Source organism: Bos grunniens, chromosome 27 (genome assembly GCF_055505025.1).
Source record: "Bos grunniens cultivar Pamir isolate PY7600 chromosome 27, Bosgru_T2T1.0, whole genome shotgun sequence".
NCBI lineage: Eukaryota > Metazoa > Chordata > Mammalia > Artiodactyla > Bovidae > Bos > Bos grunniens.
In genome coordinates this window covers 15977745-16005541 of record NC_141191.1, presented here as the reverse complement: position 1 = coordinate 16005541, position 27797 = coordinate 15977745, and the positions used below count along the sequence as shown (strand labels likewise).

The window sequence follows — 27797 nt, the reverse complement described above, 5'->3', positions numbered from 1 at the left end:
TCTGAGGGTACTCACACCCGCACAGAGTATTTTTAAATAATGTTCACATCTTGCTCATTTTCCCAGCTAGGTATGTAAGTGGATTTCTTTAGAACTCAACTTTCTTCCAGGAAAAAAAAGTTCTATATTTTCCCCTCAGACACACAAAAATTGAAGTTTAAAAAATAAAGGCAGCCTTATCCAATAATCAGGAATTAGAAGCTAATTATAGTAACACAGATACTATATATGAGGTAAAAATTCACCTTTGCAAGACACCTTAATTACATAGTGACGGAAGAAAGGCCACTAACACTCACTGAGTCCCTTCCATGCAACTTTCTCATGATCACAATCCTGTGAGCAAGCCACCACTTCTGCATGTGAAGACACTGAAACTCAACAGGTAACCACCCTAGACTTTGAACTGCACCATACCTGTCAGTTTGGCTCTACCCTTTAAGCACATTCTACACACCTGCATGGAAGGCACTGGATATTAAATTCGAAATTTTAGCTCAAAGGTGTAAATAACCTTTGATTATGAAGGAAATTATGAACAAGAATACCGGAACAAAAATTGAGGTTCTCTAATAACAATACCCCACAATAAACTGGGCTTCCCTGATAGCTCAAACGGTAGATTCTGCCTGCAATACAGGAGACCTGGGTTCAATCCCTGGGTCAGGAAGATCCCCTGGAGAAGGAAATGGCAACCCATTCCAGTTTTCTTGCCTGGAGAATTCCATGGACAGAGGAAACTGACAGGATACAGTCCTTGACATCGCAAAGGGTCAGATACGACTGAGCGACTAACACACACATAATAAATACTTCATTCAATTATGCAATTGTTTTCTTCATTCCTCTATCTTTAAAAGTTTTTAAGTCTACTTTTAGGGTTCTTCAGTAATTTCTGAAAATGTATGAAATAGGAAAAAAATTTGTCTAAATAACTTATATCACTATTACTGTAAATATGAAATAAAAAAGCAGAAAATACTTAAGAACTAGCAAAGAAATTAAAGACATGAAAAATCAAAAACACACAAGTATACAAAGCTAACAGAAAACTGAAAGTTGAGCTTAGGAATCATGTGCATAGAGTGAAACTAGATCACTGTTTTTGTATTACTTTTGAAACGAACTTCATGCGAAGAGTTGACTCATTGGAAAAGACTCTGATGCTGGGAGGGATTAGGGGCAGGAGGAGAAGGGGACGACAGAGGATGAGATGGCTGGAGGGCATCACTGACTCGATGGAAGTGAGTCTCAGTGAACTCCGGGAGTTGGTGATGGACAGGGAGGCCTGGCGTGCTGCGATTCATGGGGTCGCAAAGAGCCGACACGACTGAGCGACTGATCTGATCTGATAGTCTTAAGGGAGCTACAACTTTTTATAATCTCTCAATGGCACCCCACTCCAGTACTCTTGCCTGGAAAATTCCATGGAGGGAGGAGCCTGGTAGGCTGCAGTCCATGGGGTCGCTAAAAGTCCGACATGACTGAGCGACTTCACTTTCACTTTTCACTTTCACGCATTGGAGAAGGAAATGGCAACCCACTCCAGTGTTCTTGCCTAGAGAATCCCAGGGACGGGGGAGCCTGGTGGGCTGCCGTCTATGGGGTCACACAGAGTCGGACACGACTGAAGCGACTTAGCAGTCTTTCAAGGCCCAATACTGTTTCTCACGTGGTCAAATCTACATGGTCAAGACTGCATATTTCCTATAACAAATTATCGCTCGCCAATTCAAATTAAAGTATCTTAACTTCTGTGAACTCAAACAGGTCTTTAAAGAAATGTAAAAGCATCCAAGTTTTACAAACTTCAGAATTATCATTGGAAAACTAAAAAGGTTCCACATACAACTCTTAGGCACACATGTAATATTTTTAGGTTACAATTCAGGTATGTGCTCCATGTCTATAGAAAACACCTTTGGAGAGCATTAAAAAAAAAAAAAAAAGATTTAAATACTTTAGAAACGACCATGTGCACCTGAAGAAGCCCCGCTGTGGAGTCAAACATTCCCCGCTTAATTGGACAAGTTACTCAAACTCCTTGTAAATTTAAATTTGTCTGAAAAATGAATGTTTACTTCATTGAGCTGTGAAGATTAAATGGGATAATGTTCTGAACGCAGTGCAGCAACTGACAACCAGTAAGTAATCTGTATTAATCACTTCCCCCACCCCAAAAGAGACCAGTCCTGTCAATATGGATTCAAAAGGCAGAAATAAACTGCCTTTAAACTGTTTTTTAATAGGTTAAAAAACAAGACACAGAGACAACTAAATATTCTATCAGGCTGCAGGCCCCAAAATACCACCCCAGAAATGCGTTAAGACACTAAATTGTAGGATTAGCGACGGGTCGAAAAACTGAGAATGGGTCCAAGAAGTTATCTTTTTAAAGTTCAGAGGGCTGATTTCACATCAGGTCCAAGGTCGGTTGCTTGATTCGGGATTATTAACCGCAAACGGCTCCCCATTTAAGTTAACTCCTCCCCTTGCAGTTGCAGGTGAAAGGGTCACCAATGACAAATAACAAATAACACGCTCTGTAAGAAAAGTCGATTCCCTGTCCTAGCTGTCTGGGTCTGACCACAAAGGGCGGCTTTTGCCACAGCATTTAAACTCGGCGGAGGAGGGACTCCGGAGTTGAGGGACGCCAGGCGGTTGCCCAGTCAACCAGATCACACCCTTAGAAGACCCGGAAGTGACGCAGGGCCCGGAACCTACGCGGTGCCGGGATCGGCGACGGTCCCGGAGGCTGACTGTATTTCTGTCGTGATTTGAGTGATTAGGGCGGGGGGGGGAGGAGGTGGAGTCGAAAATTCACAGACAAACGTGTCCCGAATCCCAACGCTGACTGCGCTGAGGGCGAGCTAACGTCCTGCACAGCCGCCCGAGCCTGCCCTCGACGAGCCATTTTCCGGACGGGCGGGAGCGCGCGTGCCCGCGCCCCGCCCACATCTACGTCACCTTGCAAGCCCCGCCCCCAGGCGGGGGGTAGGGGTCCTCCTCGCCCCACACACAGAGACACACACATACACACACCCCTCGGCTCCCCCGTGGGGAGCCCCCTAGCCTTTCAACCATTCGGCTGTAGCAGCCGGGAAAGGCTGCGGCCCGGAACTTTCCCTGGGGCGGGAGACGGGGGAAGACTCGATTCCCGAGCCCGGAGCTCCGGACCGCCGGGGGAGGGACCTCCCCGGAGGCCGCCTTCGCAGTCCGCCCTCGCCCCCTCCCCCCCAGCACGTTCCAGTGCATCTGCGCTCAGGGGGTGGGGGCCTGAGGCGGGCTGGGCTGAAGGAAGCCCGGCCCTGTGGGCCCGCGGGAGTCCGGCCGCGGCCGGCCGCTCACTCCCCACGGCACCCGTCCCTCCACCGCCCGGCTGCACGCTCCCCGGGCCGGGGCGCCGAGGGGTCTGCGGCACCCGGCGGGCGAACACCCGGAACAAATGAGCTTGCTGCTTAAAAATGGCTGATTTCGTCTTCACAGCGGCTACAGCCGCTGGGTCTGCAGCGGGGGCTGACGGGCGGCCACCGCTCCCTTCCACCCTCAAACCCCCCCACACAAGAAGTCCGCAGCGGGGGAAGGGGGAGGGCCGGAACCCCACCTGCGGGGGCCCGCTGCCCCGGGTCCCACATGCCAGACCCCCACACACACTGTGTACACTCGGGGTGAGCTGGAAAAGTGGCACTTTCCCTGGGGCAGGCTCCGAGCGACCGTGCCCGGGCCCCGAGTCGGGGTGGAGGATCCGCGGCCCCTACCTTGATATTTGTTGTCCAGCTCCCGCAGCACGGACACGTTCCTCTGCATGTCGTGGGGCAGCGACTCCACACACTCGAGGTAGTCCTGCACGTAGCAGGTGAGGAGCCGGCTCCGCTCGCCGGTCAGGAGCGCGGCCGACGAGTAGAGTTGCTGCTGCTGCTGCTGCTGCTGCCCTAACATCCTGCCGCTGCTGCCGCCGCCGCCGCCACCGCCGCCGCCGCCTCCGCATCCAGCAGCCACACATGCAACAGCCACGGCCGCCGCGGCTCCTCGGCTCGGCAGCCCGGCGCCGCGGGGACACCGGCCGCCGCTCGGGAGGGCACTGCTGAGTCCCCCGATCTCCGCTCCCTCCCCCCCCGAAAGAAGCCCTCACTCCCCGCCCCCGCCGTAACAAGCCCAGGGGCGGGGCGAGATCGCGGCTCCCTCCTTCCCCCCTCCCTTCCCAGGACTAGAGCAGCGGGGACCCTCCCACTCCCGATCTCCCTTAGCGGAGCTGGCGCCGGGGTCCCGAGCGTTGACACTTCCGGTCCCCCCGGGAGGCCCCAGATGCTACCAGTGCCGCCCCGTAACTCGGATCCCCATGACAAGCCTCTCGCTGCCCGCTTTTCCCCCAATCACCCTCCCGCGCCTGCTGAAGAGTCTCTCTCGCTGGGCTGCCCCCGCCCCTCCGGCTGCGGCCGCCTCTGCGCCTGCGCAGGGCTCCCTCTAGAGGAGGCCCGGGGGCCCGCCCCTACCGCCCTACCGCAGGGTTCGCATTCTCCCGCCTTCCCTCCGCCACCCGGGCGATTGGTCTGTCAACTCTCGGCCCGGGCGGGGGGAGGGTGCGGAGGGCGGCCAAACGGCAGGCTGCGCCCCGCCTCCTTTTAAAGGGGCAGCACGGCCCCGCCGCCTCTCCGCTCAGTGTCTGAATGGGACAGTAGCGCGAGGGCGGGCGACTGCCTTCCTTCCGCCCTTCCCTCAGGGAGAGGGAAGCTGGGTCCCGCTCCCTCGGCCCGGTGTTTCCGACTTTCCGCCCCGCCCCCGCCCCCATCAGGTGCGGCCTAGCGCTGCCCCTGGAGAGCCTCAGAAAGCGGCAGCGGGCGGCCGCTTCCCGCCGCGACCCTGAGGGCGGCCTGAGGGGACGACGCGGCGGGCGCGGCTCTCGGGCATGCTTGGCGGCGGCGGCGGCGGCGGCGGTGTGCCCGCCGGGCCGGCGCCGCGCTCGGGCCCCGACCTCCTCCCACCGCGGCCTTCAGGCTCCTGGCGCACCGGGGGCCGATCGCGGAGGTAGGCGGTGGCGCCCCCGCGGCCTCCTGCGTCTCTTTCTGCCTTAGGCCGCCCGCCTTTGGGATCTTCCCTCTCGGCTTCGTCCTGCGCCCGGCCTTGCGGGGGGTCTCCCGCCGCCCCAGGACCTGCAGGTTTGGTCCGCCCTCCAACTTTTGAAGACTCGCGTTTATTTTAGGCAGACTCTGCCCTGTACCTGTTTGTCCAACAGACAACGTTTTTTTTGTTTTGTTTTGTTTTTGTTTTTAATGTTTTACTCTCGGGGATCAGAACGTTTAAACTTGAAACATCGGAGGTGACGGCTTCCTGGCGGCGATAGGGGCACGGTCAACTTAACATTTCGACCTAAAACAAAACCACTGTGGGCCCAGCTTGAAGGGGTGATGGAGACGCCGGGATAAACCTAATGAGAAGTCAGGCACTTACCTCGTCTTACGTGATCGGCACTCACGGTTTAAATTTCTGTCTGGTGTTAAATGAAATGCCCAGCAGAGGAGTTGATTTGAATTCCGTATGGACTCGGTGTATATATAACAGCGTGTATTTTTTCAAAGAAATGGGTGTAAAGAGAACAAATACATGGGGAACTTTAACAATTGCCTGTGTAAACAAGCACTATTGTGAGTAGTACCTCTGCGTTAAAAAGAAAACCTGAATGGGCGATAAATTTGAATTTCTCCTTACATGCAGTTGGTTCGCAGTGGTGGGCCACCTGTCTGGTGACCTATTTAGAGCTCTTTTGAAACAGCTGTTAATAGTACATAACCACTGACATGCAAAGAGCAATCTAGACCTTGATCTGGAGGATATTTTAAGTTTCAAACCAAAAAAAAAGCACTCTTGGAAATTTGAGTCTTGGGAACAAGATAACATGGCTTAGGACTCAGAAACTGTCGTGTGTTTGTGCTGTGAGGCTTCAAGGTTTTGATCACTCGAATATTAAATCAACCTAGGCAGTACAGTGTATTGTGTTGATATTTTTGAGAACTGCCTAGGGATTTTCTTGTTGTCATTCTGGAAGTCTTTCAGATTAAGTGGCCAGGTCTTGTGAAAAAAGTCACCGCTAAGAATTGAATTTTAATCACCTTTTTCTTAAACTCTGCTAATTTGTGTACTAATATATTTAAATCAGCCAGTTTTTAATGAAGGCCCCAAATAATACAAGATGCCCTATAATTTACTGATTCAGATTTGACACAAAATGCGCCTATAGGTTTTATTCAGCCTAAGAAGTGATTTGCAGGCCGGTATGACACATTGTTAGAAACTAGAAGTGAGAGAGAGAAAGCAATGATTCATAATACCTAAAGCACTCCCTCCAGGAACTATGAACAGCATGCGAGGAAGGAAGGATGAATATGGAAATGAAAACATTAGTTTCACCTTTCACAATTCTATTGAACAAGCTGAAAAGAAGCAAAAAATCTAAATAATGACTTTTCAGCTTGTGTTGCTCTAAACCTATAAAGAACACTCTGATACGGTAATATATGTGTGTATGTGAATTGTTAGAGATGTGCTTTCTTGCTATGCTGATTTATAAAAGATAATCAACATTTATTCCTACCATAGTTGTGAAAGCAGAGCGTGGGGGGAGATGAAAAAAAAATCACTGTACTCCCCAAACTCAGCCCTTGACCTTGGTTATTTATCATGTTCTTTTCTTCTCAATAGTCACTTAACTGGAAATTTGGGGCCTTTTCCTTTACCCTGCTAAATGCAATATTTAAAAGTCCCCAATTCTCCAAAATATAGAAGTTAATTGGTGACGTTTAATTGTATGAGTAAAGAAAAAAGACATCTTATTTGCTTTTCAGTATGAAAGTGAAAAAGTACAAAAGTAACCTTAAAAAAGATAAGTTACTGACACCTTCAAATTAGTAGAACTGTCTGATGTTAACATTAATTTATAAATCTGTTACTGTAAGAGGTTCCTGGTAGGAAATTTTTAAGAGGTCCCTGGAAAAAAGTGAAAGTGAAAGTTGCTCAGTCCTGTCGGACTCTTTGCCACCCCATGAACTATACAGTCCATGGGGAATTCTCTAGGCCAGAATATTGGAATGGGTACCCCTTCCCTTCTCCAGGGGATCTTCCCAACCCAGGGATTGAACCCAGGTCTCCTGCATTGCAGGTGAATTCTTTACCAGCTGAGCCACAGGGGAAGCCCAAGAGGTCCCTGGAGGCCCTTATTTATATTGTAAAGGGTTGGCAGGGTATTCGGGAGGCCCCTTCAAACTATGAAGGCGGGTTCCCAGGTGGTACAGTGGTAAAGAACCCACCTGCCAATGCAGGGGATGCACAGGTTCAAATCCCAGGGCCAAGAAGATCCCCTGGAGAAGGAAATGGCAACCCACTCCAGTATTCTTGCCTGGAAAATCCCGTGGACAGGGAACCTGGTGGGCTGCAATCCACGGAGTCTCAAAAAGGTGCAACTAAACACACACTGAGCAACTAAAAACACCACTGAGCAACTAAACACACACAACTCTTCTTAAAAAAAAACAACTCTCTGCAAACTGATGGAAAACTTTAACTAGCAAGCAGTGCTGAAGGTTTCCTAAAGACACCTCTTGAGAAAACTCAGCTACTGCTTGAGTCAGGCCAATTAAATTTGAAATCCTTTTCTTTTTTTCTACTTTTTAATATTTTTAAAAACTTTGGAAAATTTCAAGCACACACAAAAGTAGAGGTAATAGTACAATAAATCCAAATATACCATTCACCAGCTTGAACATTTATCAATATATGGCCCATAATATTTCACTCCCTTATCCTTTATGCATTATTATGATTTTTCTCCATAAATACTTTAAATATGAACACAATCTACAACATCATTATCACATTCAAAAGTTATCTATCATTTAATATCCAGACTATTGAAATTTCCCTATTGTCTAATTGATGCCTTTTCACACTTGGTTTGTTTGACGAGTGTACTTGGCACAGTTGTTCCACACTGCATTTGGTTAGTGAGGCCTTTTCTAAACCACTAAAGCTAAGCTAAGTCACTTCAGTCGTGTCTGACTCTGTGCGACCCCATAGATGGCAGTCCACCAGGCTCTGCTGTCCCTGGGATTCTCCAGGCAAGAACACTGGAGTGGGTTGCCATTTCCTTCTCCAATGCATGAAAGTGAAAAGTGAAAGTGAAGTCGCTCAATCGTGTCCAACTCTTCGAGACCCCATGGACTGCAGCCTACCAGGCTCTGTCCATGGGATTTTCCAGGCAAGAGTACTGGAGTGGGGTGCCATTGCCTTCTCCATTCTAACCACTAAGAGGCAGTTAATTCCCTATTTAATTCAGTGAAGCAGATAGCAGTGTTTTTCTAAAGATGTTTGGATTGTTGGAAAGCATTATGTAAAATATAGTGAAATTCAAGGAAATCACTTTTAAACAAAATCTTCATATTGAAAGTTTACTAATTGATAGCCCCCTGTAGAAATGTAATTACATCTATTGCAAATAAATCTTCTAAAAATCTAGGCATTTGTTTTAGAGTATAATTTGTCCTAGAAGTCCAAATGAAGCATTTTAATTATATTGAAAAAACCTAAAACTTGAAATCAGTTCATTAGTACAATAGGCAACAACAATAAGCGCAAATACTAAGAATCTACATCTCCAGTGAGCTCAATTTTAAAGCATTTTTGATTGCTTTATTATGTAAGTAGCATACCTTAATTGTGGGGCTTCCCAGGTGGCTCAGTGGTAAAGAATCCACCTGCCAATGCAGGAGATGCAGGAGATACAGGAGATGGAGTTTCAATCCTTGAGTCAGGAAGATGCCCTGGAGGAGGAAATGGCAACCCAGCTCCAGTATGCTTACCTGGAGAATCCCATGGACAGAGGAATCTGGCAGGCTACACAGTCCATGGGATCACAAAGAGTCAGTCACGGCAGAGCACGAGAGCGCACCTTAATTGTAGGAAAACAGAGCAAAAAAGAAGACATATGAAATCACTAAAAACTGGAAATGAGTCTTCTTGGTATCTAAGTAGACCCCCAAGATGATTCCATTTTAGTTTTTTGCTTTAAGGAAACACTTTATCTAGGACTAAAGGATGAAGTTAAGAAAATACCAGATTCTCAGGATGGAATATTGCTAATGTTAGTATTGTTATCCTGTATGTTTATGAGGTAGACAGCACAGACTGGTGTACACAATCAATCCTGCTGTGGGTTATCGTGCTGTGCAGCAATTAGAATGACCACTAGCAGCAAGAGACGATCCTAAAACCTTTTAACGGAGCTACTGTGAATGACTTGGTCTATCGTCATAGAAAATTCAGTATGATAAAATGTCATTCCCATAACTAAGAAGAAAAGCAAGCATGTATTATCCACTTTGGTTATCCCAGAGAGAAAAATAAAACATATGGTATACTTTGCATATTGCTGACCAGAAAAACATTCAATATTCCCTGGATGGTTACCATAGTTACACAAGCCATTTATAACACCAAGAGGGGGAACTAGGTCACAGTATTGAAGGAGTTTGAATTATGCAATTATGTTTCCTAAAAGCAGGGGAAAGGGTTTAAAATTTAGGGAAGAGAGATTTATATTCATGTTCAGAATTGAAACTCTGGCCTAATTTTGCTGGGGAAACTTAGTAAATCTGTCCAAAATTAAATGGTTGATATTGCAGGTGTAAATCATTTAACCTGTACAAATAATGAAATAGCTTGATCCATAAGTGTGGTAAAAGAGATGCCAGCACATTTTGTCCTCATCCATACCCCTTTATCTCAGTGAGTGGTACCGTACCTTAAAATGTTTTTGCAGATATGCAATAAACCCAATAATAGCCTAGAATCATAGAGTAGCCAAAATCTGTAAACTGAAGTTTTGACCTCTTACTTTTGCAAGTTTGAGATTAAAGCTTGGGGCAGTGCTTGACATATGCTATGCTTAATCTGGTGTAGAGATTCTCCTATTAATTTCATCAAATGGACAAAGAAGTGTGGTGAAGAGGTAATGTATTGAAAGCCATGGTAGCATAGGCTAACCCTCTTTAAATTATGTGTTTTTTTTCTTTTTTACTAAGTACTTCAAAAAAGATGATTTTATTCAAGAACTGTGCCTGTTGTCTCAGAGCCCTGAACAGTGCTGAGTAAATATAGGTTGAATGAAGGAAAAACAAAAAAATTGCTCTCAAGGTTACACAATTTCAGATGGTCATTTTTAATCTGATCACTATAGACTTGTATAAGTAAAAGTCATTCAGTCATGTCTGACTCTTTGCAACCCCATTTTCCAGGTAAGAATACTGGAGTGGGATGCCATTTCCTTCTCCACAGACTTGTATAGTTAACACTAATCTTAGATCAGTGATGTCCCCTAAAGGAAGACAGGACAGGCAACAGGTGCCCTCACCCAGTAGCTGGGTGAACCACTACTGATGTTAATTCATCGTAACCGTTGTGTTGTTGCAGAAAGGGGCACCCCTTCCAGGTCCTGAGAGTGGGCTCCGTCTAACACTGGGAGATGAATTGTCCAAGGAGACACATGCTGACAAAGCAAGAGGATTTATTGGGAAGGGGGGCCCAAGTGGAGAGCAAAGGGGTAAGGGAACCCAGGAGAACAGCTCTGCTACGTGCATGGCCCACAGTCTTGGATCTTATGGTGATAGGATTAGCTTCCCGGTTGTCTCTGGCCAATCATTCTGACTCTGGGTCCTCCCTGGGTGTGTGAGCATTGCTCAGCCAAGATGGATTCCAGCAAGGAGGATTCTGGGAGGTTGGTAGGACAGGGACTGGCTTCTCTTCTCTGCTTTAGAACTTTTCTGAATTCTTCGGGTTGGTGGTAGCTTGTTAGTTCTGCCTTCCTTTGTAGGACCTCCTGTTTAAGATAACTCATGCAAATGGCTACTATCTGGCCTGGCCAGGGCAGGCAGTTTCAGTCAATGGTTCCCCTAACAATGTCTGTAGGGAAAGATGGTGAAGAGGTTGAGAATCCCTGTTAAAGATCAACTCTAGACTAACTTCTTTTTACAGGTGATAATATGGGGATCACGGGCTTCCCTTGTGGCTCAGCTGGTAAAGAATCCACCTGCAATGTGGGAGACCTGGGTTTGATCCCTGGGTTGGGAACATCCCCTGGAGAAGGGAAAGGCTGCCCACTCCAGTATTCTGGCCTGGAGAATTCCATGGGCTAGTCCATGGGGTTGCAAAGAGTTGGACACAACTGAGCGACTTTCACTTCACTTCACTTCAATATGGGGACCCAGATAAGTTAAGTAACTTGCCCAAGGTCACACTGCGATACATGAAATAAGTATACACCTAAAAATTTAAGAGTAAAACAAATATTAGTTAATCTTGGCTCATAATCACTGGAAAGGAGAACAGTACCCATAGAGTGGGGGAAAATTAAGAACTTGGGATATTATAAAATTACTTTTTCTGAGAAGTCTTGCAGCGAATTTGACAAAATCACCTCTAAAGGAAAATTAGAATTTCCTGAATGGTAATTATCCAAATAATCACAAAATCAAAATTATGAGAAATCCTCCTATATTCCTTTAGACTGTTACTTATTTTCAAGGGCAAATGCCTCATGCCTTCAGCTCTGGTTAAAATAAAAATGGTCTTTTAAAAATAAAACATGCTACTGGCTGAGCTTCCCAGGTGGCTCAGATGGTAAAGTATCTGCCTGCAATGCAGGAGACCCGGGTTCAATCCCTGGCTCAGGAAAATCCCTTGGAGAAGGAAATGGCAACCCACTCCAGTACTCTTGCCTGGAAAATTCCATGGACGGAGGAGCCTGGTAGGCTCCAGTCTATGGGGTCACAAAGAGTTGGACGCAACTGAGCGACTTCACTTTCACGCTACTGGCCAGGAGCTTTCTGCTAAATCTTTTGTTCCTTGTAATGATTCTAATTGATTACTTAATGAGGCTTTATTGGAGCTATTGTTTCATTAATTGCTCTTAGTTTGGTTAATTTAATCCAGCATTTCAGTGAATATTGATTTAGCCTCTGAGGGTAACAGATTTTAAAAAATTGCTTATCTAATTTATTTCCATGAATTGGGGTTCTCTTGATTCTTTAATCTATGGAAACCAGTGTATCTCGATTTACTCAGTATATATGTTTCTGGAAAATTATAACCTTATTTTGCTACAAGTGTTTTTAAATGGGCTAGTTCTATAAAATAGCCACATTTTGGAAATATTTATTTAACAAATAATTTATCTCATTTTCTTTTGTCTTCTAGACTGCCCTCATTTTTTCCATTCTGCTGGAGAAAACATAAGATTGTGTTCTTCATTACCTACCTGCAGCTGAGGTGTGGCATCTTTTGCATGTTCTAACTCTGGTGTACATTCCAGATCCTTTAGCATAATACCCTTTGGTCATGGAAATGACATCATCAGGGAGACAACCTTGAAGAAATGCCTGAAGTGACAGTAGAAATATTTTTTCCTGTTATCTGCTGAAAGTAAATACTAGAATTAGATTAAAAGAACAAAGATATAAAAGATATGGGGGGAAATTTATGTGGAAAGTATTAGAGGCTGAAAAACTTTCTGTTATAGGAAAAATAGAAGAATCAGAGAAAGGAATGATTATTTGAGCCATTCATGGTAGTGGTTATAACATGAGAATTAAGATTTAGGGATCATGACATTTAAATTATATCTGTAGGAGCTATTCATAACACTTACGTATAACAAAAAATACAGTTGTAATTCAGGGTTGGACTAATAGCCTATCTAATGTAATCTTTGAAAAGTGGCATGTTGATCAAAAATAATTTCAAAAGAGCCTACTGACTTCCTTACATGATGTTAGCTTTATTATTATTTTAAATTTATTTTACTGAAGTATAGCTGATTTACAGTGCTATATTAATTTCTGTTCTACAGAAAAGTGATTCAGTTATACATATACACTTTTTCATATTCTTTTCCATTATGGTTTATTAAAGGATACTGAATATAGTTCCTTGATGTTAGCTTTAGAATTATTACTATTTACTATTCACATTAAGTATCTCTGGAAGAATAGTCCAGTGTTAATCTATAATAATAGTTGCCTTGGCTTTAGAGCCTGGGGATCTGGAGTCAGAGGGAGCATTGTTTTCACATATATTATTTCGCACATTTGATTTTTTAAATATATTTATTGCTTTAACAAAATATAAACTTTATTTTTAATATGAAAGAAGCAAAAAGATTTCCGTGCATCCTACAATAACAAAATGTATATGTATACTACTCACTGGGAAAGGAGCACATAGTGTTTAGCTTCAGTTCACTTTTAATGAGGATTTTTCTGCTACTATTGCTGGTAATGTCTGTACTTTGCATACATTAAGAAATACCACAATTAGTAAATTTGAAGATTTGAAGACATCACCCTTTAGAAACTGATCTAGACAGTTTTCACTCAGAAGTACATTTTTTTGGTGTGTAAAGTTTTTTTTAGCAGTTTAGGAGAAGTTCTGTTAGCTTTTTCCTCGTTCAGTATAGCCCTCAACTTGTTAAGAGCTTTCTTAATTTTTGTGCAATCTTACTTGAATACCTTAGGTTATCATTGTTATGAGTTAAATGTTTGAAAGTTCATATTCAGGCTGATGTTCTGTGTTCATGCCACATATAAGTTGTGCCTACAACCACAGAAGGGACCTATGAACCGTGTCTACCGCAGAAGGAGTCCGTCCCTGCTGTCCCTTACTGAGCTGTGGTCTTTACATGATTGAAATTTAAGCAGAAGTACCTAATGAAGAGGACTCTGAATATAGCAGCTGAAAAAGGAAAAAGATTGGGAGAAGAGTCCAGATGTCATAAAGCAAAGAGAGGATGAGGTACAGGAAGCAGTTATTATTATTTCTGTTCCATGGTTCAAAGGATTCCAAGAAATAGATTCCATCCCACTGGGCGTATTTTTCAGTTTGGGATAGGAATCAATTAATTTTTTAATAAAATTGATATTATATGTGTTACATATATAACACACAGGAAAACAACTGAATATAGTGACTTGAGTGGTTATGATACCTCATGTAAGGGATCTTTTTCAGAAACTATTCTTCGGTGTATGATGTGTTGCTTTCTAGAAAGAATGGGGCTGACAGCACTTCTGTAATGAATAATGACCTGGGAAGAGAGAGACGGAGAAGCCAGGAAGGAGTAATTAACAAGGAAGTGAGGTTATAGGAAATGAAGGAACTAGATATAGAAAATTTCCAGGAGGTAATATCAGTTGGGGTTAGTAGGCTTCCCTGGTGGCTCAAATGGTAAAGAATCTGCCTGCAATGTAGGAGACCCCAAGTTTGATCCCTAGGTTGGGAAGATCCCCTGGAGAAGGGCATGGCTACCCACTCCAGTATTCTTGCCTGGGAAATCCCGTGGACAGAGGAGCCTGTAGGGCTACAGACCATGGGGTTGCAAAGCATCAGACACGACTGAGCACGTATGTTTCTTCCAAACAGCATTAACTGTTGCTTCCTAAATGTAGCCTACTTGTTTGTAAAGAAGAGCCCACTGTAGAAATTTGAGTCTGGGAACGTGTTGGAAAGGGTAGATAGAGAGACTAGAGGAAATGATTTAGATGTGCAATAGTCTTAAAAACATTTTCCCACATGCCAGGACTTAGCTAGCTTCGTATTACTTCTGTCAGTAAGCTGGGAGTTGGTAATAAGGGATAGCAAGGACGTACAGACCCTTGGGAGAAAAAGTTTCTGCAGCGGGTCTGGTTGCTTATTTCTTGCATGTCTCCAAGGAAACCATGACTGACCTGGCAGGCCCTGGGAATTTGGCCTGTGGAATGTTTTTTATGTTAGTGACGATTTTGTGGTGAACCCGGAGAAATGGAACACGCCATACTGGCTTGTCAGGTTCCTTTGCGCAACACGGCCACCTGGTCTCACGGCTGGGGACCTGAGTCTCAGCTGCTGTAGCTGATTGTACTGCATAATGTGTGTACTTTAACAGCTCCCCGTAAAAATCTTGGACCCTGAGACTCAAATGGGCTTCCACAGGTAGAGGTACTTAAATATGCTTGTAGTTTGCCGCTAGAGAGAGAGAGAGGATTCTTTGCAGCTTCAGACCAAGGACATTGGAAGCCTGTAGTAACTTCTCTGGACTTCCCAGCACATCTTTTCCGGTTACTTTGCTCTCTATCCTTTGCCATAAGAAGTCTTAGCCGTGTTCGTAATCTGCCATTGACTCTTGTAAGTGGTTCTGGGCTCACCAAAGACAACAGCCACATCCAGAGTTCTGAAGAAATTTAAAACCCAATTTATCCATTCAAGTCTTGATAGGAGTCACTGAAAAAAAGAATAATTGACATACGCAAGTATGTGCTGTATATGGATTTAAACAGAATCAAATCTTTGATCCATGTCCAGGAGACATTTATAGTCTTGTAGGGATACAGAAGAACGAATATAGAGTGTTAGGAAAATGCTTATAAGAATAAGTATAAATAAAATCAAATTAGGAATAAATGTAGAAGCAAGGCAGAATAAGAGAAAATTGGTAGAAGTCAATCATGGTTTATGGAAGATGGTGCATATTCAAGAAGAAATATGGGACTATGTTGTCAAATAATGGCTTTTTCCCCTTCATATCTATTATAGCAGTATGTAAAAAAATATGAAATAAAACACATTTTTTTTCTTGGATTTTATCTGATGAGTGCTGAGTCCAACTGAACTTGGAATTATTTGTGTGGAATCAAAATTTGTACTAAATCAAAATGTACATATCTTATGGGATGATACTTTTTGAGCCCTACAGTTATTAATTACAGCTATGAGTTAATATGCTTTACTATTATTGTTCCAAAGACTCCACCCAATTCCTTTTATAATCAATAAATTGTATCTGGTCATTTCTTCAGCTATTTAGTTAAACTGCTTTCAGCCAAAGATTAAGAATGAACTTCAAAAGTTCTGCTTCTGGTATTAACCAGAGAGCTCCCATCAAATCACTCTTCTGCAAATAACAGCTATAAATTCTGGATAAGATATTTTAAAAATACCAAGAGGCACTGGAGAGCAAGCAAAAGAAGGCAAATTCTGGAGGGAAGTCAATACTTAAAAGAATGAAATGGCACTCAGAAGTTTCCTATTTTTATGTCTTTTAGCCTGCAGCACCCAGTTCTGTAGGATGATGTAAACTTGGAAACTTGCAGATGTACTGGCTTGAAGAGCCAGAGAGTGGGTTCCAGCACAACCACAGTGTGACACAGGGCCTAGAGTTAATATCATGTGCTGCTTTGACATTGGGCAGAAACAGGAAGGCTACAAATGGCCTAACACCAAGTTCCCTTCCCCACTCTGCTCCCATGGTCCTAAAAGGTCCTGTAGCCAAACAACCCTTCTTGTTTTGAGGACCGGGTACATCCCTGCAAGCCCTAAATGGTGTCTGGTATCCTCCCCCAGGCTCTGAGTACGTGTGACTGACTGTAAACTGCCATCAGTCTCATGACTAGTGCCTGGTGTCATGTGTCAGGCCTTTGCCATAACCCTAGGTTGGGAATCCTTGCCTCACCAAAGAGATGAAAAAGAGGCAATTAAAACAACAAAAAATGGAAAGTGGAGGAGAAATCCCAGAAAGAGGAATGCCACAGAGAGGGAGCCTTAAGGTCTGTGTAGAAACTGCCCAAGTCTCTAGCTAACTCCTAAACTACCCAAATGCAAGGTGGACTCCAAGCAGCCCAGATAAACCCAAGAACACTGCACTGACTTGAGTTCAGTCAAGTCCACTGTATACAAAGACAAAAAGACATTGCTGCTCTTTAGAGAACATAACAGAAGTGAGAGCTCTAAAGTACATCATTCTCTACATCCAGGATAGTATCTAAAACTACTAGACATGCAGAGAAGTAGGCAAATGTACCCTCTAAACCTAGTTCAGTGGTGAATTAGCCCCACAGTGAATCAGTTGTTGGAATTCAGCACAAGGATTTCAAAGTAGCTGTCACAACTATGCTCAGGACTCAAAGCACACTTGTAATGAATGAAAATACGGAAAATCTCAGAACAGTAAAGAAATTTTAAAAGAACTGAACGGTAACTATGGTACTGAAAAGTATAATGTCTGAATAAAATTTACACTGCATAACCTTAAGAACAGAAGGAGGTATTTGCGAATTTGACAACAGATCAATAGAAATTATTCACTCTGAAGGTCTGAGAGGAAAATTGCTATAAAATGAAATAATGAGCAGTACCTCAGGGACCTATTATATAAGATAATACCAAAAGATCTAACATGTAGGGTTCTAGAAGGAAAAGAATGAGGCATGCAATTTTTAGTGTTCTATTTTATGTGGCTACAACATTAAAAGCACTGGATAGTTAGGACTTCCCCAGTGCTCCAGTGGTTAAGAGTTTGCCATGCAATGCAGGGGATGCAGGATTGATCCCTGGTCTGGGTACTAAGATCCTACATGAGTTGTGGCAACTAAGACCCAACACAGCTAAATAAATAAGTAAATATCTTTTAGGAAACACCGAAAAGTTAAGGATGTGTATTGTAAACCCTAGGACAACCACTCACCACACACACACACACACAAACACACACACACACAAATCCTAAAAGTTTTGCTAAAATTAATCAATTAAAATGGAATTCTAAAAATTGTTCAAGAAGTAATGAGTTTATTCTAAAGAGAAAATAGGAGCTTCCCATAGCCTACTTTCATTCTGTCTTTACGTTATCCAGAATGTTCTAATATATATATATTCTACCTCCTACTGTGCTTGGGAGTAACTAACCCAGAAATAGAGTTTTCTGTATTATAGCACATTTCCTTTTGAGTCATGTGTAAATTCTGTTCTTATAAACCCATTTAAAAATATATTAAAGGAGTTGCTACTTTACATCAAAAGGGTAATTTTAATGAATCCTTAGGTTTTTGTTTATAACATTTCATATTTCACAAAATATTTTCATGCTTATTCTTCACACTGACACTGAAGCAGACAGCATTTCACAGATGAAGGAACTGGCTTGAATAGATTAAGTATCTAGGCTACATTCTAGCCCCAAGTGAAATAGCTCCTGAATGGTAGAGTCAGGTATTCTGGTTTCTAATAAAAATTTTTCCATTATCCTGATATAAATTAAAAGAATATTTTAATAATACAAATTCTCATGTTGTTTGTTATATAAATTTAGATTTTTAGAGAAGAGTCTTTTTCTTAAAGTGACACTTATTTGCTTAACTGTTGCAATGTATTTAGCATTTTTACAAGGTATGAGAAATGTTTAGTATTCTCCATTATTGGGTAATAGTAATTGCTGCCAGCCTTGCCACCACAAACAACACAACAGTGAGTACTTGTGAAGTTACCCTGTGAACCATTTAAAATTTTCTCTAGTGTATATCTAGGAATGAAATTACTATGTAATAGCATGTGGACTTTATCACTTTCATGTAATACTTCCGAATTTATCTTGGAAAGGGCTTCACCAGTTAACACTCAGTTAACACCAGTTAACAACATTTGGGGTGTTTCTTCTGTACATCCTCATCATCACTTGGTTCTATCCAACTTCCTAATCTTGGTCAGTTTACTGGGTAAAAACAAACACATAACTGTTTCACTTTGGATTTAATTACTGGTGAGGTTGAGAATCTCTTTATGAAAATTCTTTGACCATTTTCCTGTAGGGTTTCCTGTTTTTTCTTACTGGTTTGCATGATTTCTCTGTAGCTATTTTTCCCCTTATTGATTTTAAATACTATAAATATCTCTTACCAGTCTGTTAGCTATGTGTAAACATTGCCAGTATGTTTTCTTTGAACAAAACTACTTAAACAAAACTACTTTTGGTGTATTCATGTATCCATTTGTGAATTGAGAGGCTTGTTTTAAGAAATCTTAAAGAAACTTTCCTCTCTTTAATATTTTCTAATCTTTTACACCTTTAATCCAACTGGGATTTATTTTTGTATATGGTGTATGGTAGAGACAAAGTTTTATTTTTTTCTTCTTGAAGCAAACCATTTTACCATGATCCATTAAATAATCCTTCTTTTCCCCTATGACTTGACTCAACCCTCATGCACACTCCTATTCTGTTTCCTTGTTTGTTTTGTCTGTCCCTTACCTGAAGTACAGTTTTTAAGTTTTGTTGGCTCAATACCACGTCTTAATATTTGATAGGTGAATCCCTCCTTTTTCTCAAATTAGGGAGTTTGTGGAGGTTTATTTATTTGTAGATATTTTGACCTTCATTTGTCAAACTCCCGTAAAAAATCTTGCTAGAATTTTATTGGAATTGCAGTACATTCATCGATAATTGTGGGAGGGCTAAACAGTTTTACAACGATAAGTCGTCCCAACCAAGAACATGATATAAGTGTCAATTTAAGCAGGATTTCTTATCTTTCATTTATGATTTTTTAAATTTATTCAAACATCTTTAAAAAATACATGCAGATGATAAATCCAAACAGTAAAAAGGGATATACTGTGTATGTACAGTCTCATGCCTGTCTCCCCACCCCTTTTCCCAGAGAAAGCCAATTTCTTACCAGTCTTCCCAGAGATTTTCTATGCATATATATGTTAGAATATAACATTTTAGCTGAGAGAAGAATTCTTTACGTGTTTTATTCTAAACAGACCACCATGCAAAAATTTCAGAGTGAATACATGAGTCTTGACCCCTTATCCACATTAAAGATTAAAAACAGGAAAGAAGCTATGTGAAGATTACTTTAAACTTAGCTGTGCTGTGGAGTCATTCAGAAAGTCAAGAGAGAGTGATTTCAGTGAGAACTGTCAAGAAGGTCTAATATGTTTGCTTATAAACCAAGGAGACACAGTTCATTAACTGACTCACCTGCTGCTGCCGCTGCTAAGTCGCTTCAGTCATGTCCAACTCTGTGCAACCCCATAGACGGCAGCCCATCAGGCTCCCCCGTCCCCAGGATTCTCCAGGCAAGAACACTGGAGTGGGTTGCCATTTCCTTCTCCAATGCATGAAAGTGAAAAATGAAAGGGAAGTCGCTCCATTGTGTCCTACTCCTAGCAACCCCATGGACTGCAGCCCACCAGGCCCCTCCGTCCATGGGATTTTCCAGGCAAGAATACTGGAGTGGGTTGCCATTGCCTTCTCTGAACTGACTCACCTAGAAAATCTTAAAAACGAAGAGATGAGTAGCTCCTGTGAAGGTAGGATTGAAAGAAGCTTTGCTGACACTTTGGGATCAGCTTGGTATCCTTGGCATTTGGCCTGAAGTTACTCACATATTTCCTGCAAATCAGATGAGGGGCACAGAGCCTATAACTGTCGAAAATTCTGACCTCAAAGAACCATGGAACTCCAAAAAGAAAAAAGTCCCTGTGGAATGGACCATGGAAAATGTTATTTGCAGTGAAATGTCAGCAAGAGGAAAATACATTGTCTGAGCCGTGGTACAGTCATCTGTTCCTAGTTGCCTTCTCAGAAGGACAAAAGCGCCTGTGATATAAAAACATAGTCTTAAACTCTTGCTGTAACCGGGGAATGGGAAGCTGTCTGATTTAGTAATCAGATTTAAATCTCTTGTTATCAAACATACGCACATGGTCCTATTCCAGATCAAATGTTCTCCAGTAGTTGTGTTGAGGTCTTTTTATGGTAATGTGGAATATTGGGAACTATAGTCCCCAAAGTCTCACCAGGGTTCTCTCTTCCATGCTTTACAGTACAAAGTTCTGAGGCTTCCATTGAGACTCTCAATTTACTGTTGAAAGTGTGCAGACTCTCTCTTGAGGGCTTTCTCCCTATGAAGTGGGAAGAGATGCCCCTACTCTGGAGGAAACACTGGTCTGAGGCTCTTTAAGTTCCATCTTGCCACCTACAATTCTGAAACATGAAGGGACTGGATCTCCTTTTAATCAATATCAAAGATCGCCTGCACTACAGATATTTTTCTGTGTATAGTTTTTGAATAATTTTTTTTGTTGTGGTGCTGATGTTTGTTTGTTTGTTTTTAGAGAGGGAAGGTTATAGACATGACATTGGGGGCTTCCTTGGTGATCCAATGGTTAAGACTTCATCTTCCACTGCAGGGGGTCAGGGTTTGATGCCTAATTGAGCTGAGATACCACATGCTTTGAGGCCAAAAAAAACAAAACATGAAACAGAAGCAATATTGTAACAAATTTAGTAAAAACTTTAAAAATGGTTCACATTAAAGCAAAATCTAAAATAACACTAATTAAGGGTAGAAATTTTCAAAATAGGCAACACTAAAAAGAAATACATTGAATTTCCACATTCACAATCTACCACCCAAAGTACTTTTAACATTATTTTTATATGTCCTTCCAGTCTTTTTTCACCTGTTCCTTTGTTGTTTTTTTTTTTTACATAATTGAGCTGATAATATTTATTTATACTCATTTGTATATAATGACTAAATTTTTTTTGGGGGGGGGGGGTTCCGTTGGGTCTTAGTTGTGGCACTCGGAAACTTTAGTTGTGGCATTTGGGATATAGTTCCCTGACCAGGGATAGAACCCAGGCCCCTGCATGGGGAGTGCAAAGTCTTAGCCACTGGCCCACCTGGGAAGTCCTAGTAATATTCTACCATATAAAAATATTATAATTTTTGGCCATTCAGGTTGTTTTGGGGTTTTCTATCTCATAAGACTGAGATGACCATCTGTATGCTTTTATGTATTTTGGATTATGTCCTTAATAGAGGCCCCTTAAAGCAGAATTATCGGGTAAAAGCTCTTGCTACATATTGATATTCAGCCAGACAGTCTCTTTTCTTTCCTTTCTTCCTTCTTCCTGTGAATCATTCAGCAATACCCACAGCAGCTGCTTCCCTTCTGTGCTTTATGTTGTACTCTTTGAGGTCTTGGGTTTTTCTCAAATACCTCTTTCAGTTGCAAAGTTCTTTGCACAAAACTGCCAGCTAACCCAATGGGCCCCCTCTATGTTTCCATATTAGCCCGAAGTTGAGAAAGAGAGAAAAGCTTAAGGTTCGCTTTTCATCTATCCTGCTTCCTAAACTCTTAGCTCTTCCCATCCATCTTTAACAACACAGATACAAACTAAAATATTTTACATATTTCATCTTACGTAACCCTCACAACAACTACACTGAGTCAGTCTTATCTGTTTTATAGATGCAGAAATTGAGGCACAGAATTTAAATACTTTGCCCAAGGTCATATATTAAACAGTATATTCAAGACTTCAAGCCAGGCTTATCTAACTTCAAAGTTCTTTCTACTATACCACTGTTCCTTCCTCATTAAAAGAAAACTCATTGAGCAAATTCCTTGTGGATTAAGTTCTCAAATTATTATGTAGAGGATGAAAACACTCATCTTAGATTTTTGTGCCTGGGGCCTGTGAATAAGACTGACAAAAGACACACTCACAGGAGAAAAGGCATACAAATTTTGTTTGATGTTGTTCAGTCAATAAGTCGTTTCTGACTCTTCATGATCCCATGAACTGCATCATGCCAGGCTTCCCTGTCCTTTACTATCTCCTGGAGTTTGCTCAATCTCGTCCATTTAGTTGGTGATGCCATCCAACCATCTCATCCTCTGTCGCCCCCTTCTCCTTTTGCCCTCAATCTTTCCCAGCATCAGGGTCTTTTCCAATGCGTGGACTCTTCACATCAAGTGGCCAAAGTATTGAAACTTCAGCTTCAGCATCAGTCTTTCCAATGAATATTCAGGGTTGATTTCCTTTAGGATTAACTGGTTTGCTCTCCTTGCAGTCCCAGGAACCCTCAAGCCTTCTCCAAAACTACAGTTTGAAAGCATCAGTTCTTTGGCCCTCAGCCTTCTTTATTGTCTGTTTGATGTTAAGATTTTAATATTTTCACATGCATGGAGACCTTCATATAAAGTGAATATCCAAAGAATCAATTAAACGCAGGGGGCTTATATACCATCTTAACAATGGGTGCTAAATCCTAGAGAAGTGACAAGGCAAAGTGAAAGGGGTTTGGACTTCTGTGGGTGGTAAGTTGTGGGAAAGTAAATACAGGAGGACAGTAACGGAAGATGGGTTACTGAGAAAGGTTTTATTTATGTGGACTCATCTCGGCACCATCTCCATCACCCGTGACAAAAGTTGTTTTTCCCTTCCTGGTCCAGGAGAGGGTGACAGCCTCACAAAAGTAAACCTGTGCTCAGCTTTTAGCCAGAAAGGGGAGAGCAGAGAGTTTTTCTTGCATCTGCTGCTTCTCAGTTGCCCTCAACTCAAAACAATGCTTATGCCAAAGTGGCATATTTGGGGGTGGCATATTCTGATCCTCTTCAATTTTCCACTTCCCCTTGGTGTAATTAGATAAATAAAATCCAGATTTCTCTTTGTTTTCCTCTATTACATTTTCCTCATGTTCAGGCAACTTGTTCTTTCAGTTCTTCCTTTAATCTTGGCTTCATAACTGTGAAACTGAAATTTTATCTAGGTAGCACAAAATAATTTTTTAAGAAGATTGCTGTTAATTAATAAAGCATTGCCTGCTGTTCTAGGTGCTGTTTTTAAATTAAGAAAATGGAATGAAATTGCATTTGTATTCTGTTTTGACAATCAATGGGCTTTCCTGGTGGCTCAGATAGTAAAGAATATGCCTGCAGTGCAGGAGACCCAGGTTTGATCCTTGGGTCGGAAAGATCCCCTGGAGAAGGGAATGGCAACCCACTTCAGTATCCTTGCCTGGAGAACCCCATGGACAGAAGAGCCTAGAGGGCTACAGTCCATGGAGTTGCAATGAGTCAGACACAACTGAGGGGTTAACACTTCTTTGACAATAAAAGTAGTCTGATGCTAAAGGACTTATGAATATTTCCAAAACATGTGATATATTCTTACCTTTTTTCTTGTCCCCATCAGAATTCAGTGCTCATGCTTATTACTTTCTTGGCTTTGCAAGTGGGATTTTAGCTATAAAATTAAGCACATACTAATTGTTCATTAGTTAGCTAGTTGTGATTTTAAAACTCAATTAAGCCTAATTTATATTTCTAATTAAGAAATTCCTAGTGTTCATCGATGGATGAATGGATGAACAAAGTGTGCGATATGTACATATAAATGAAAGGAAAAGGAAGTCTTGGAAAGGTAGGCAAGTCTGATACGTGCTACAGTAGGGACAGTACTTGAAAGTATCATGCTAAATGAAATAAGCAAGTTACAAAAGGACACATAGGTTTTCACATAGAGAAATTCCACAAATAGTACCTAGAGTAGTCAAATTCATAAAGACAGAAAGTAGAATACCATAGTTGCCAGGGGTAGAAGGCATGGGGCTGACAAAGTTCTGGAGATGGATGGTATTGATGTCAGCTCAACAATATGAATGTACTTAATGCCACCGAACCGTACACTTAAAAATGGTTTATTCTGTGTTATGTGTATTTTACTACAATTTTAAAAATTACCAAGCACCTACTTAAGTGCCAGTCGCTGATAAACAAGACAGTAAGGTGCCTGGTCTCATGAAGCCTCCATACTAGTCAAGGAAAAAATGACTAAGCAAAAAATAAGATAAAGAAGGACCTGTGATTCCTTAGGATAAGGGATACTCTATTAAGAGTTAGTGATATTTATGCCCTGGTCGCTCAGATGGTAAGGAGTCTGCTTGCAATGCAGGAGACCCAGGTTTGATCCCTGAGTCAGGAAGATCCCCTGGAGAAGGAAATGGCAACCCACTCCAGTGAAAAAATAAAAAGAGTTAGGGATATTTGAGATAAGACCCAAAGGATGAGAATGAGCCTTTATAATAGGCATTGCAGGGAAAGGATGCAGCAAGTGTTAAAGTCCTGAAGAGAAGAGAATGAGGCCAGGGTGATCGAAGAAGCAGACAGAAGCCTTTCATGTACCGTCTGGAATCTTTTGAGTTTGTTCAAACAAGGATAGTCAAGGCTATGGTTTTTCCAGTGGTCATGTATGGATGTGAGATTTGGACTGTGAAGAAAGCTGAGCACCGAAGAATTGATGCTTTTGAACTGTGGTGTTGGAGAAGAGTCTTGAGAGTCCCTTGGACTGCAAGGAGATCCAACCAGTCCATTCTGAAGGAGATCAGCCCTGGGATTTCTTTGGAAGGAATGATGCTAAAGCTGAAACTCCAGTACTTTGGCCACCTCATGTGAAGAGTTGACTCATTGGAAAAGACTCTGATGCTGGGAGGGATTGGGGGCAGGAGGAGAAGGGGATGACAGAGGATGAGATGGCTGGATGGCATCACCAACTCGATGGACATGAGTCTGAGTGAACTCTGGGAGTTGGTGATAGACAGGGAGGCCTGGCATGCTGCAATTCATGGGGTCAAAAAGAGTCGGACACGACTGAGTGACTGAACTGAACTGAATAGTAACCATTCTTTTGCTTCACTTGGAAGTGATCAGAGCATTTCCTAAACTATCATCCATCTAAAGAGAGCTGATCACAGGAAGAGGGGCTGGAAATGAGAAATAGAAAAACATGAAAGCTGGCATATTTGGAAGAGATCACGTCGTTGCAGCTTGAACTACTGGCAGAATTGGAAGTAGGCAGCTTTGCTCCTGAAACCTGTTAGCACCATTCCAAATATTCTCCAGTCAATGTAAACTCCTTAGGTGTTTGGCAGATAAGATGCCCAGTACATGTTTGATGAATGACATGTTTATCTGTTTCCTGCGTTTTTTATTCCCTGAGAAATCAATGCCCTAATGCTGCCTCCTGGAGGCAGAGGGTTGTGTGCAATACGAAGACTTCTCAAGGAAGGAGGGAGATTTAGAGAGCTAGGCTGCTATCAGACTCTCCTAAGATGAACTTTGTCCAAAAGAGAGAACTGGCTCTCTCCTCTCCCTTTTCATTAGTGTGACATCCACTGGTTATTACATCACAAGTCTTTTTTTTTTTTTTTTGCTGATATTTCGCCAATTTTATTGATTGAATGATTTATTCTTTTTATAGGTCATGTCGGATTTTAGAGCATGTACTGTGTTTGTGATGGCCATCTCTTAACTATCAGAATGGAACAAAACATTGGAGGTTATTTTAATGAGAACAGTCTTCTCCAGGAAGTCTGTGATGACCAAAAAACTAGGAAATGGTAACCCACTCCAGTATTCTTGCCTGGAGAATCCCATGGACGGAGGATACTGGCGGGCTACAGTCCATGGGGTCGCAAAGAGTTGGACGTGACTGAGCAACTAACACTTACTTCCTTACCTTCCCCACAATGTCTTGCTTGGTGATAAGGCACAACTCTTCATCGTAACCCAATGATGTTGGCAAAGTGAGATTGTTAACGCTGTTCAGCAGCCACTCCCCAGTGGATTTAATCCGCAGACATCTGGTGGCAAAGGTGTCCACAGCATGGACAGCAAAGAGCCGCTTCAGCTGGGAGCAGTAGCAGCTTGACATCCAGGAGGAAGGAAAACAAGAGGTAAGTGCTTTGTGGGAAAGATTCCAGCACCAGCCTGTTCTTATCACTTGTCTGGGGAAGTGTCTAAGGTAAAGCCCTTGCCCTCTTTTCTTTCCAGGGCATAATCATTTGAGATGTTGTTGGAGGAAAAGACTCTGAGAATGGGAAGAGGGTGTTCTCCACCACCTGGGTAGCTGGGTGGCTGTAATGACCATCCTCTCTCAGTGTGGGCCCTGGGAAGAACTCACTGGGTATCACAATAGCTAATTTTTCTTTAAGTCGACCTACAGGTCATCTGTACCAGCACACCTTCCCCTTTCAGTGGTTAAAACATCCCTCTGGAGAATGACCCCTGAGGCCCTGAGAACTTTATTGTACTATCCCCAACCCCCACCTCCCCTCACACCTCTCTCCCCTCTAGCCTCATGGTCTCAGTTCAGATGTCAATCAACATGCCCAGCTCAAGACCACCTCTTTAGCTGGTCTGAGAGCTATTGCCAGCTTTGGAAACTCAGAAGTAACTCCCCTTTGTTCTGGTCCCGCAGCTCTAAACTCTAAAGTGAGGGCTTGGGAATCTTCTAACTTGATGAGAATATTTGAGGACCTGTCTGATCAGTGTACTTTGTACCATAAACTCAAGTAAATAAAAAACAAGTCAATCAACAAAATACAAATATTTTCTACCACTAAATTGCTAAGGCAATTCAAAAGAATATGCTTCTGGAACAAAAGGCCATTCCAAATGAGGTGCCCTAAAAATGTTTTGAAAGTAGTAGTATAATGGAATAAAGATGCCCTTTTCAAATAAAATTTTTCTTTGAAATACACAAAATCAGGATTTGTAAATTTGTTTTTTTTTTTCTTTAAACAGAACTGATTTGAGATGTTTACATATTATCTGCAGCAGGATGTGTGTTGCCATGTTCTTCATGAACCTTTTACACCCTGAGATACTTGCACTGACATGCTAGGTGTTTAAAGTTAACATGATTTTTCAAATGCCTACAATTATTTAACTATTATATACTTATATAACTATAAAGAATGTATAGATGATTGTTTGAATAGTTATGCATGCCTTTTGACCATTTGTCCAGCTATACTTGAGAGCTACAACATTAAGGTGTATTTTGCTCAACAGTGAGAAGCTGACTTTCAACAATTTCGAGGTCAAGCAGGCAACAGGTAAATGAAGTCAGCCATAGAGCACTTACTTTCCATCCATTTCCACACCCTCCAGCCTCTTTAGGGCAAACTTGCAATTCTCTCCAATCTATTATGCTCCAAACGAAGTCTTGAAAAACTGTCAACAACTTGTTTGCCATTGAAGCTTCCATTTTGCTTCTATTACTTGACCCTTACGGTCTCTTATTTGAAGGTTCATGGAGTAAAAAGAGGTTCCCTTATTAGACTTTTGGGATTAAATGGTTGAGG

General features: G+C 42.2%; 1 protein-coding gene and 1 long non-coding RNA gene across 6 annotated transcripts in view; one reads left to right on the top strand and one right to left on the bottom strand.

The window, feature by feature from the left end:
• ING2 (inhibitor of growth family member 2) overlaps window positions 1–5035 on the bottom strand; it is a 6931-nt gene extending 1896 nt beyond the window's left edge. Inside the window, exon 1 of the mRNA XM_086379912.1 lies at window positions 3759–5035. Within this exon, the coding sequence (XP_086236038.1) occupies window positions 3759–3939 (181 nt within the window). The 5' untranslated portion in view covers window positions 3940–5035. The remainder of the gene's footprint in view (window positions 1–3758) is intronic.
• LOC147343553 (uncharacterized) lies at window positions 4892–27797 on the top strand. Of its 5 annotated transcripts, none has more exons than XR_015156102.1 (4): window positions 4892–5025; window positions 12241–12312; window positions 25910–26384; window positions 27505–27797. It is a non-coding gene; the product is annotated as an uncharacterized LOC147343553 (long non-coding RNA). The 5 variants fall into 5 exon arrangements; XR_015156101.1 differs by lacking the exon at window positions 27505–27797 and adding an exon at window positions 26482–27195; XR_015156103.1 differs by having other exon boundaries at window positions 5016–5156.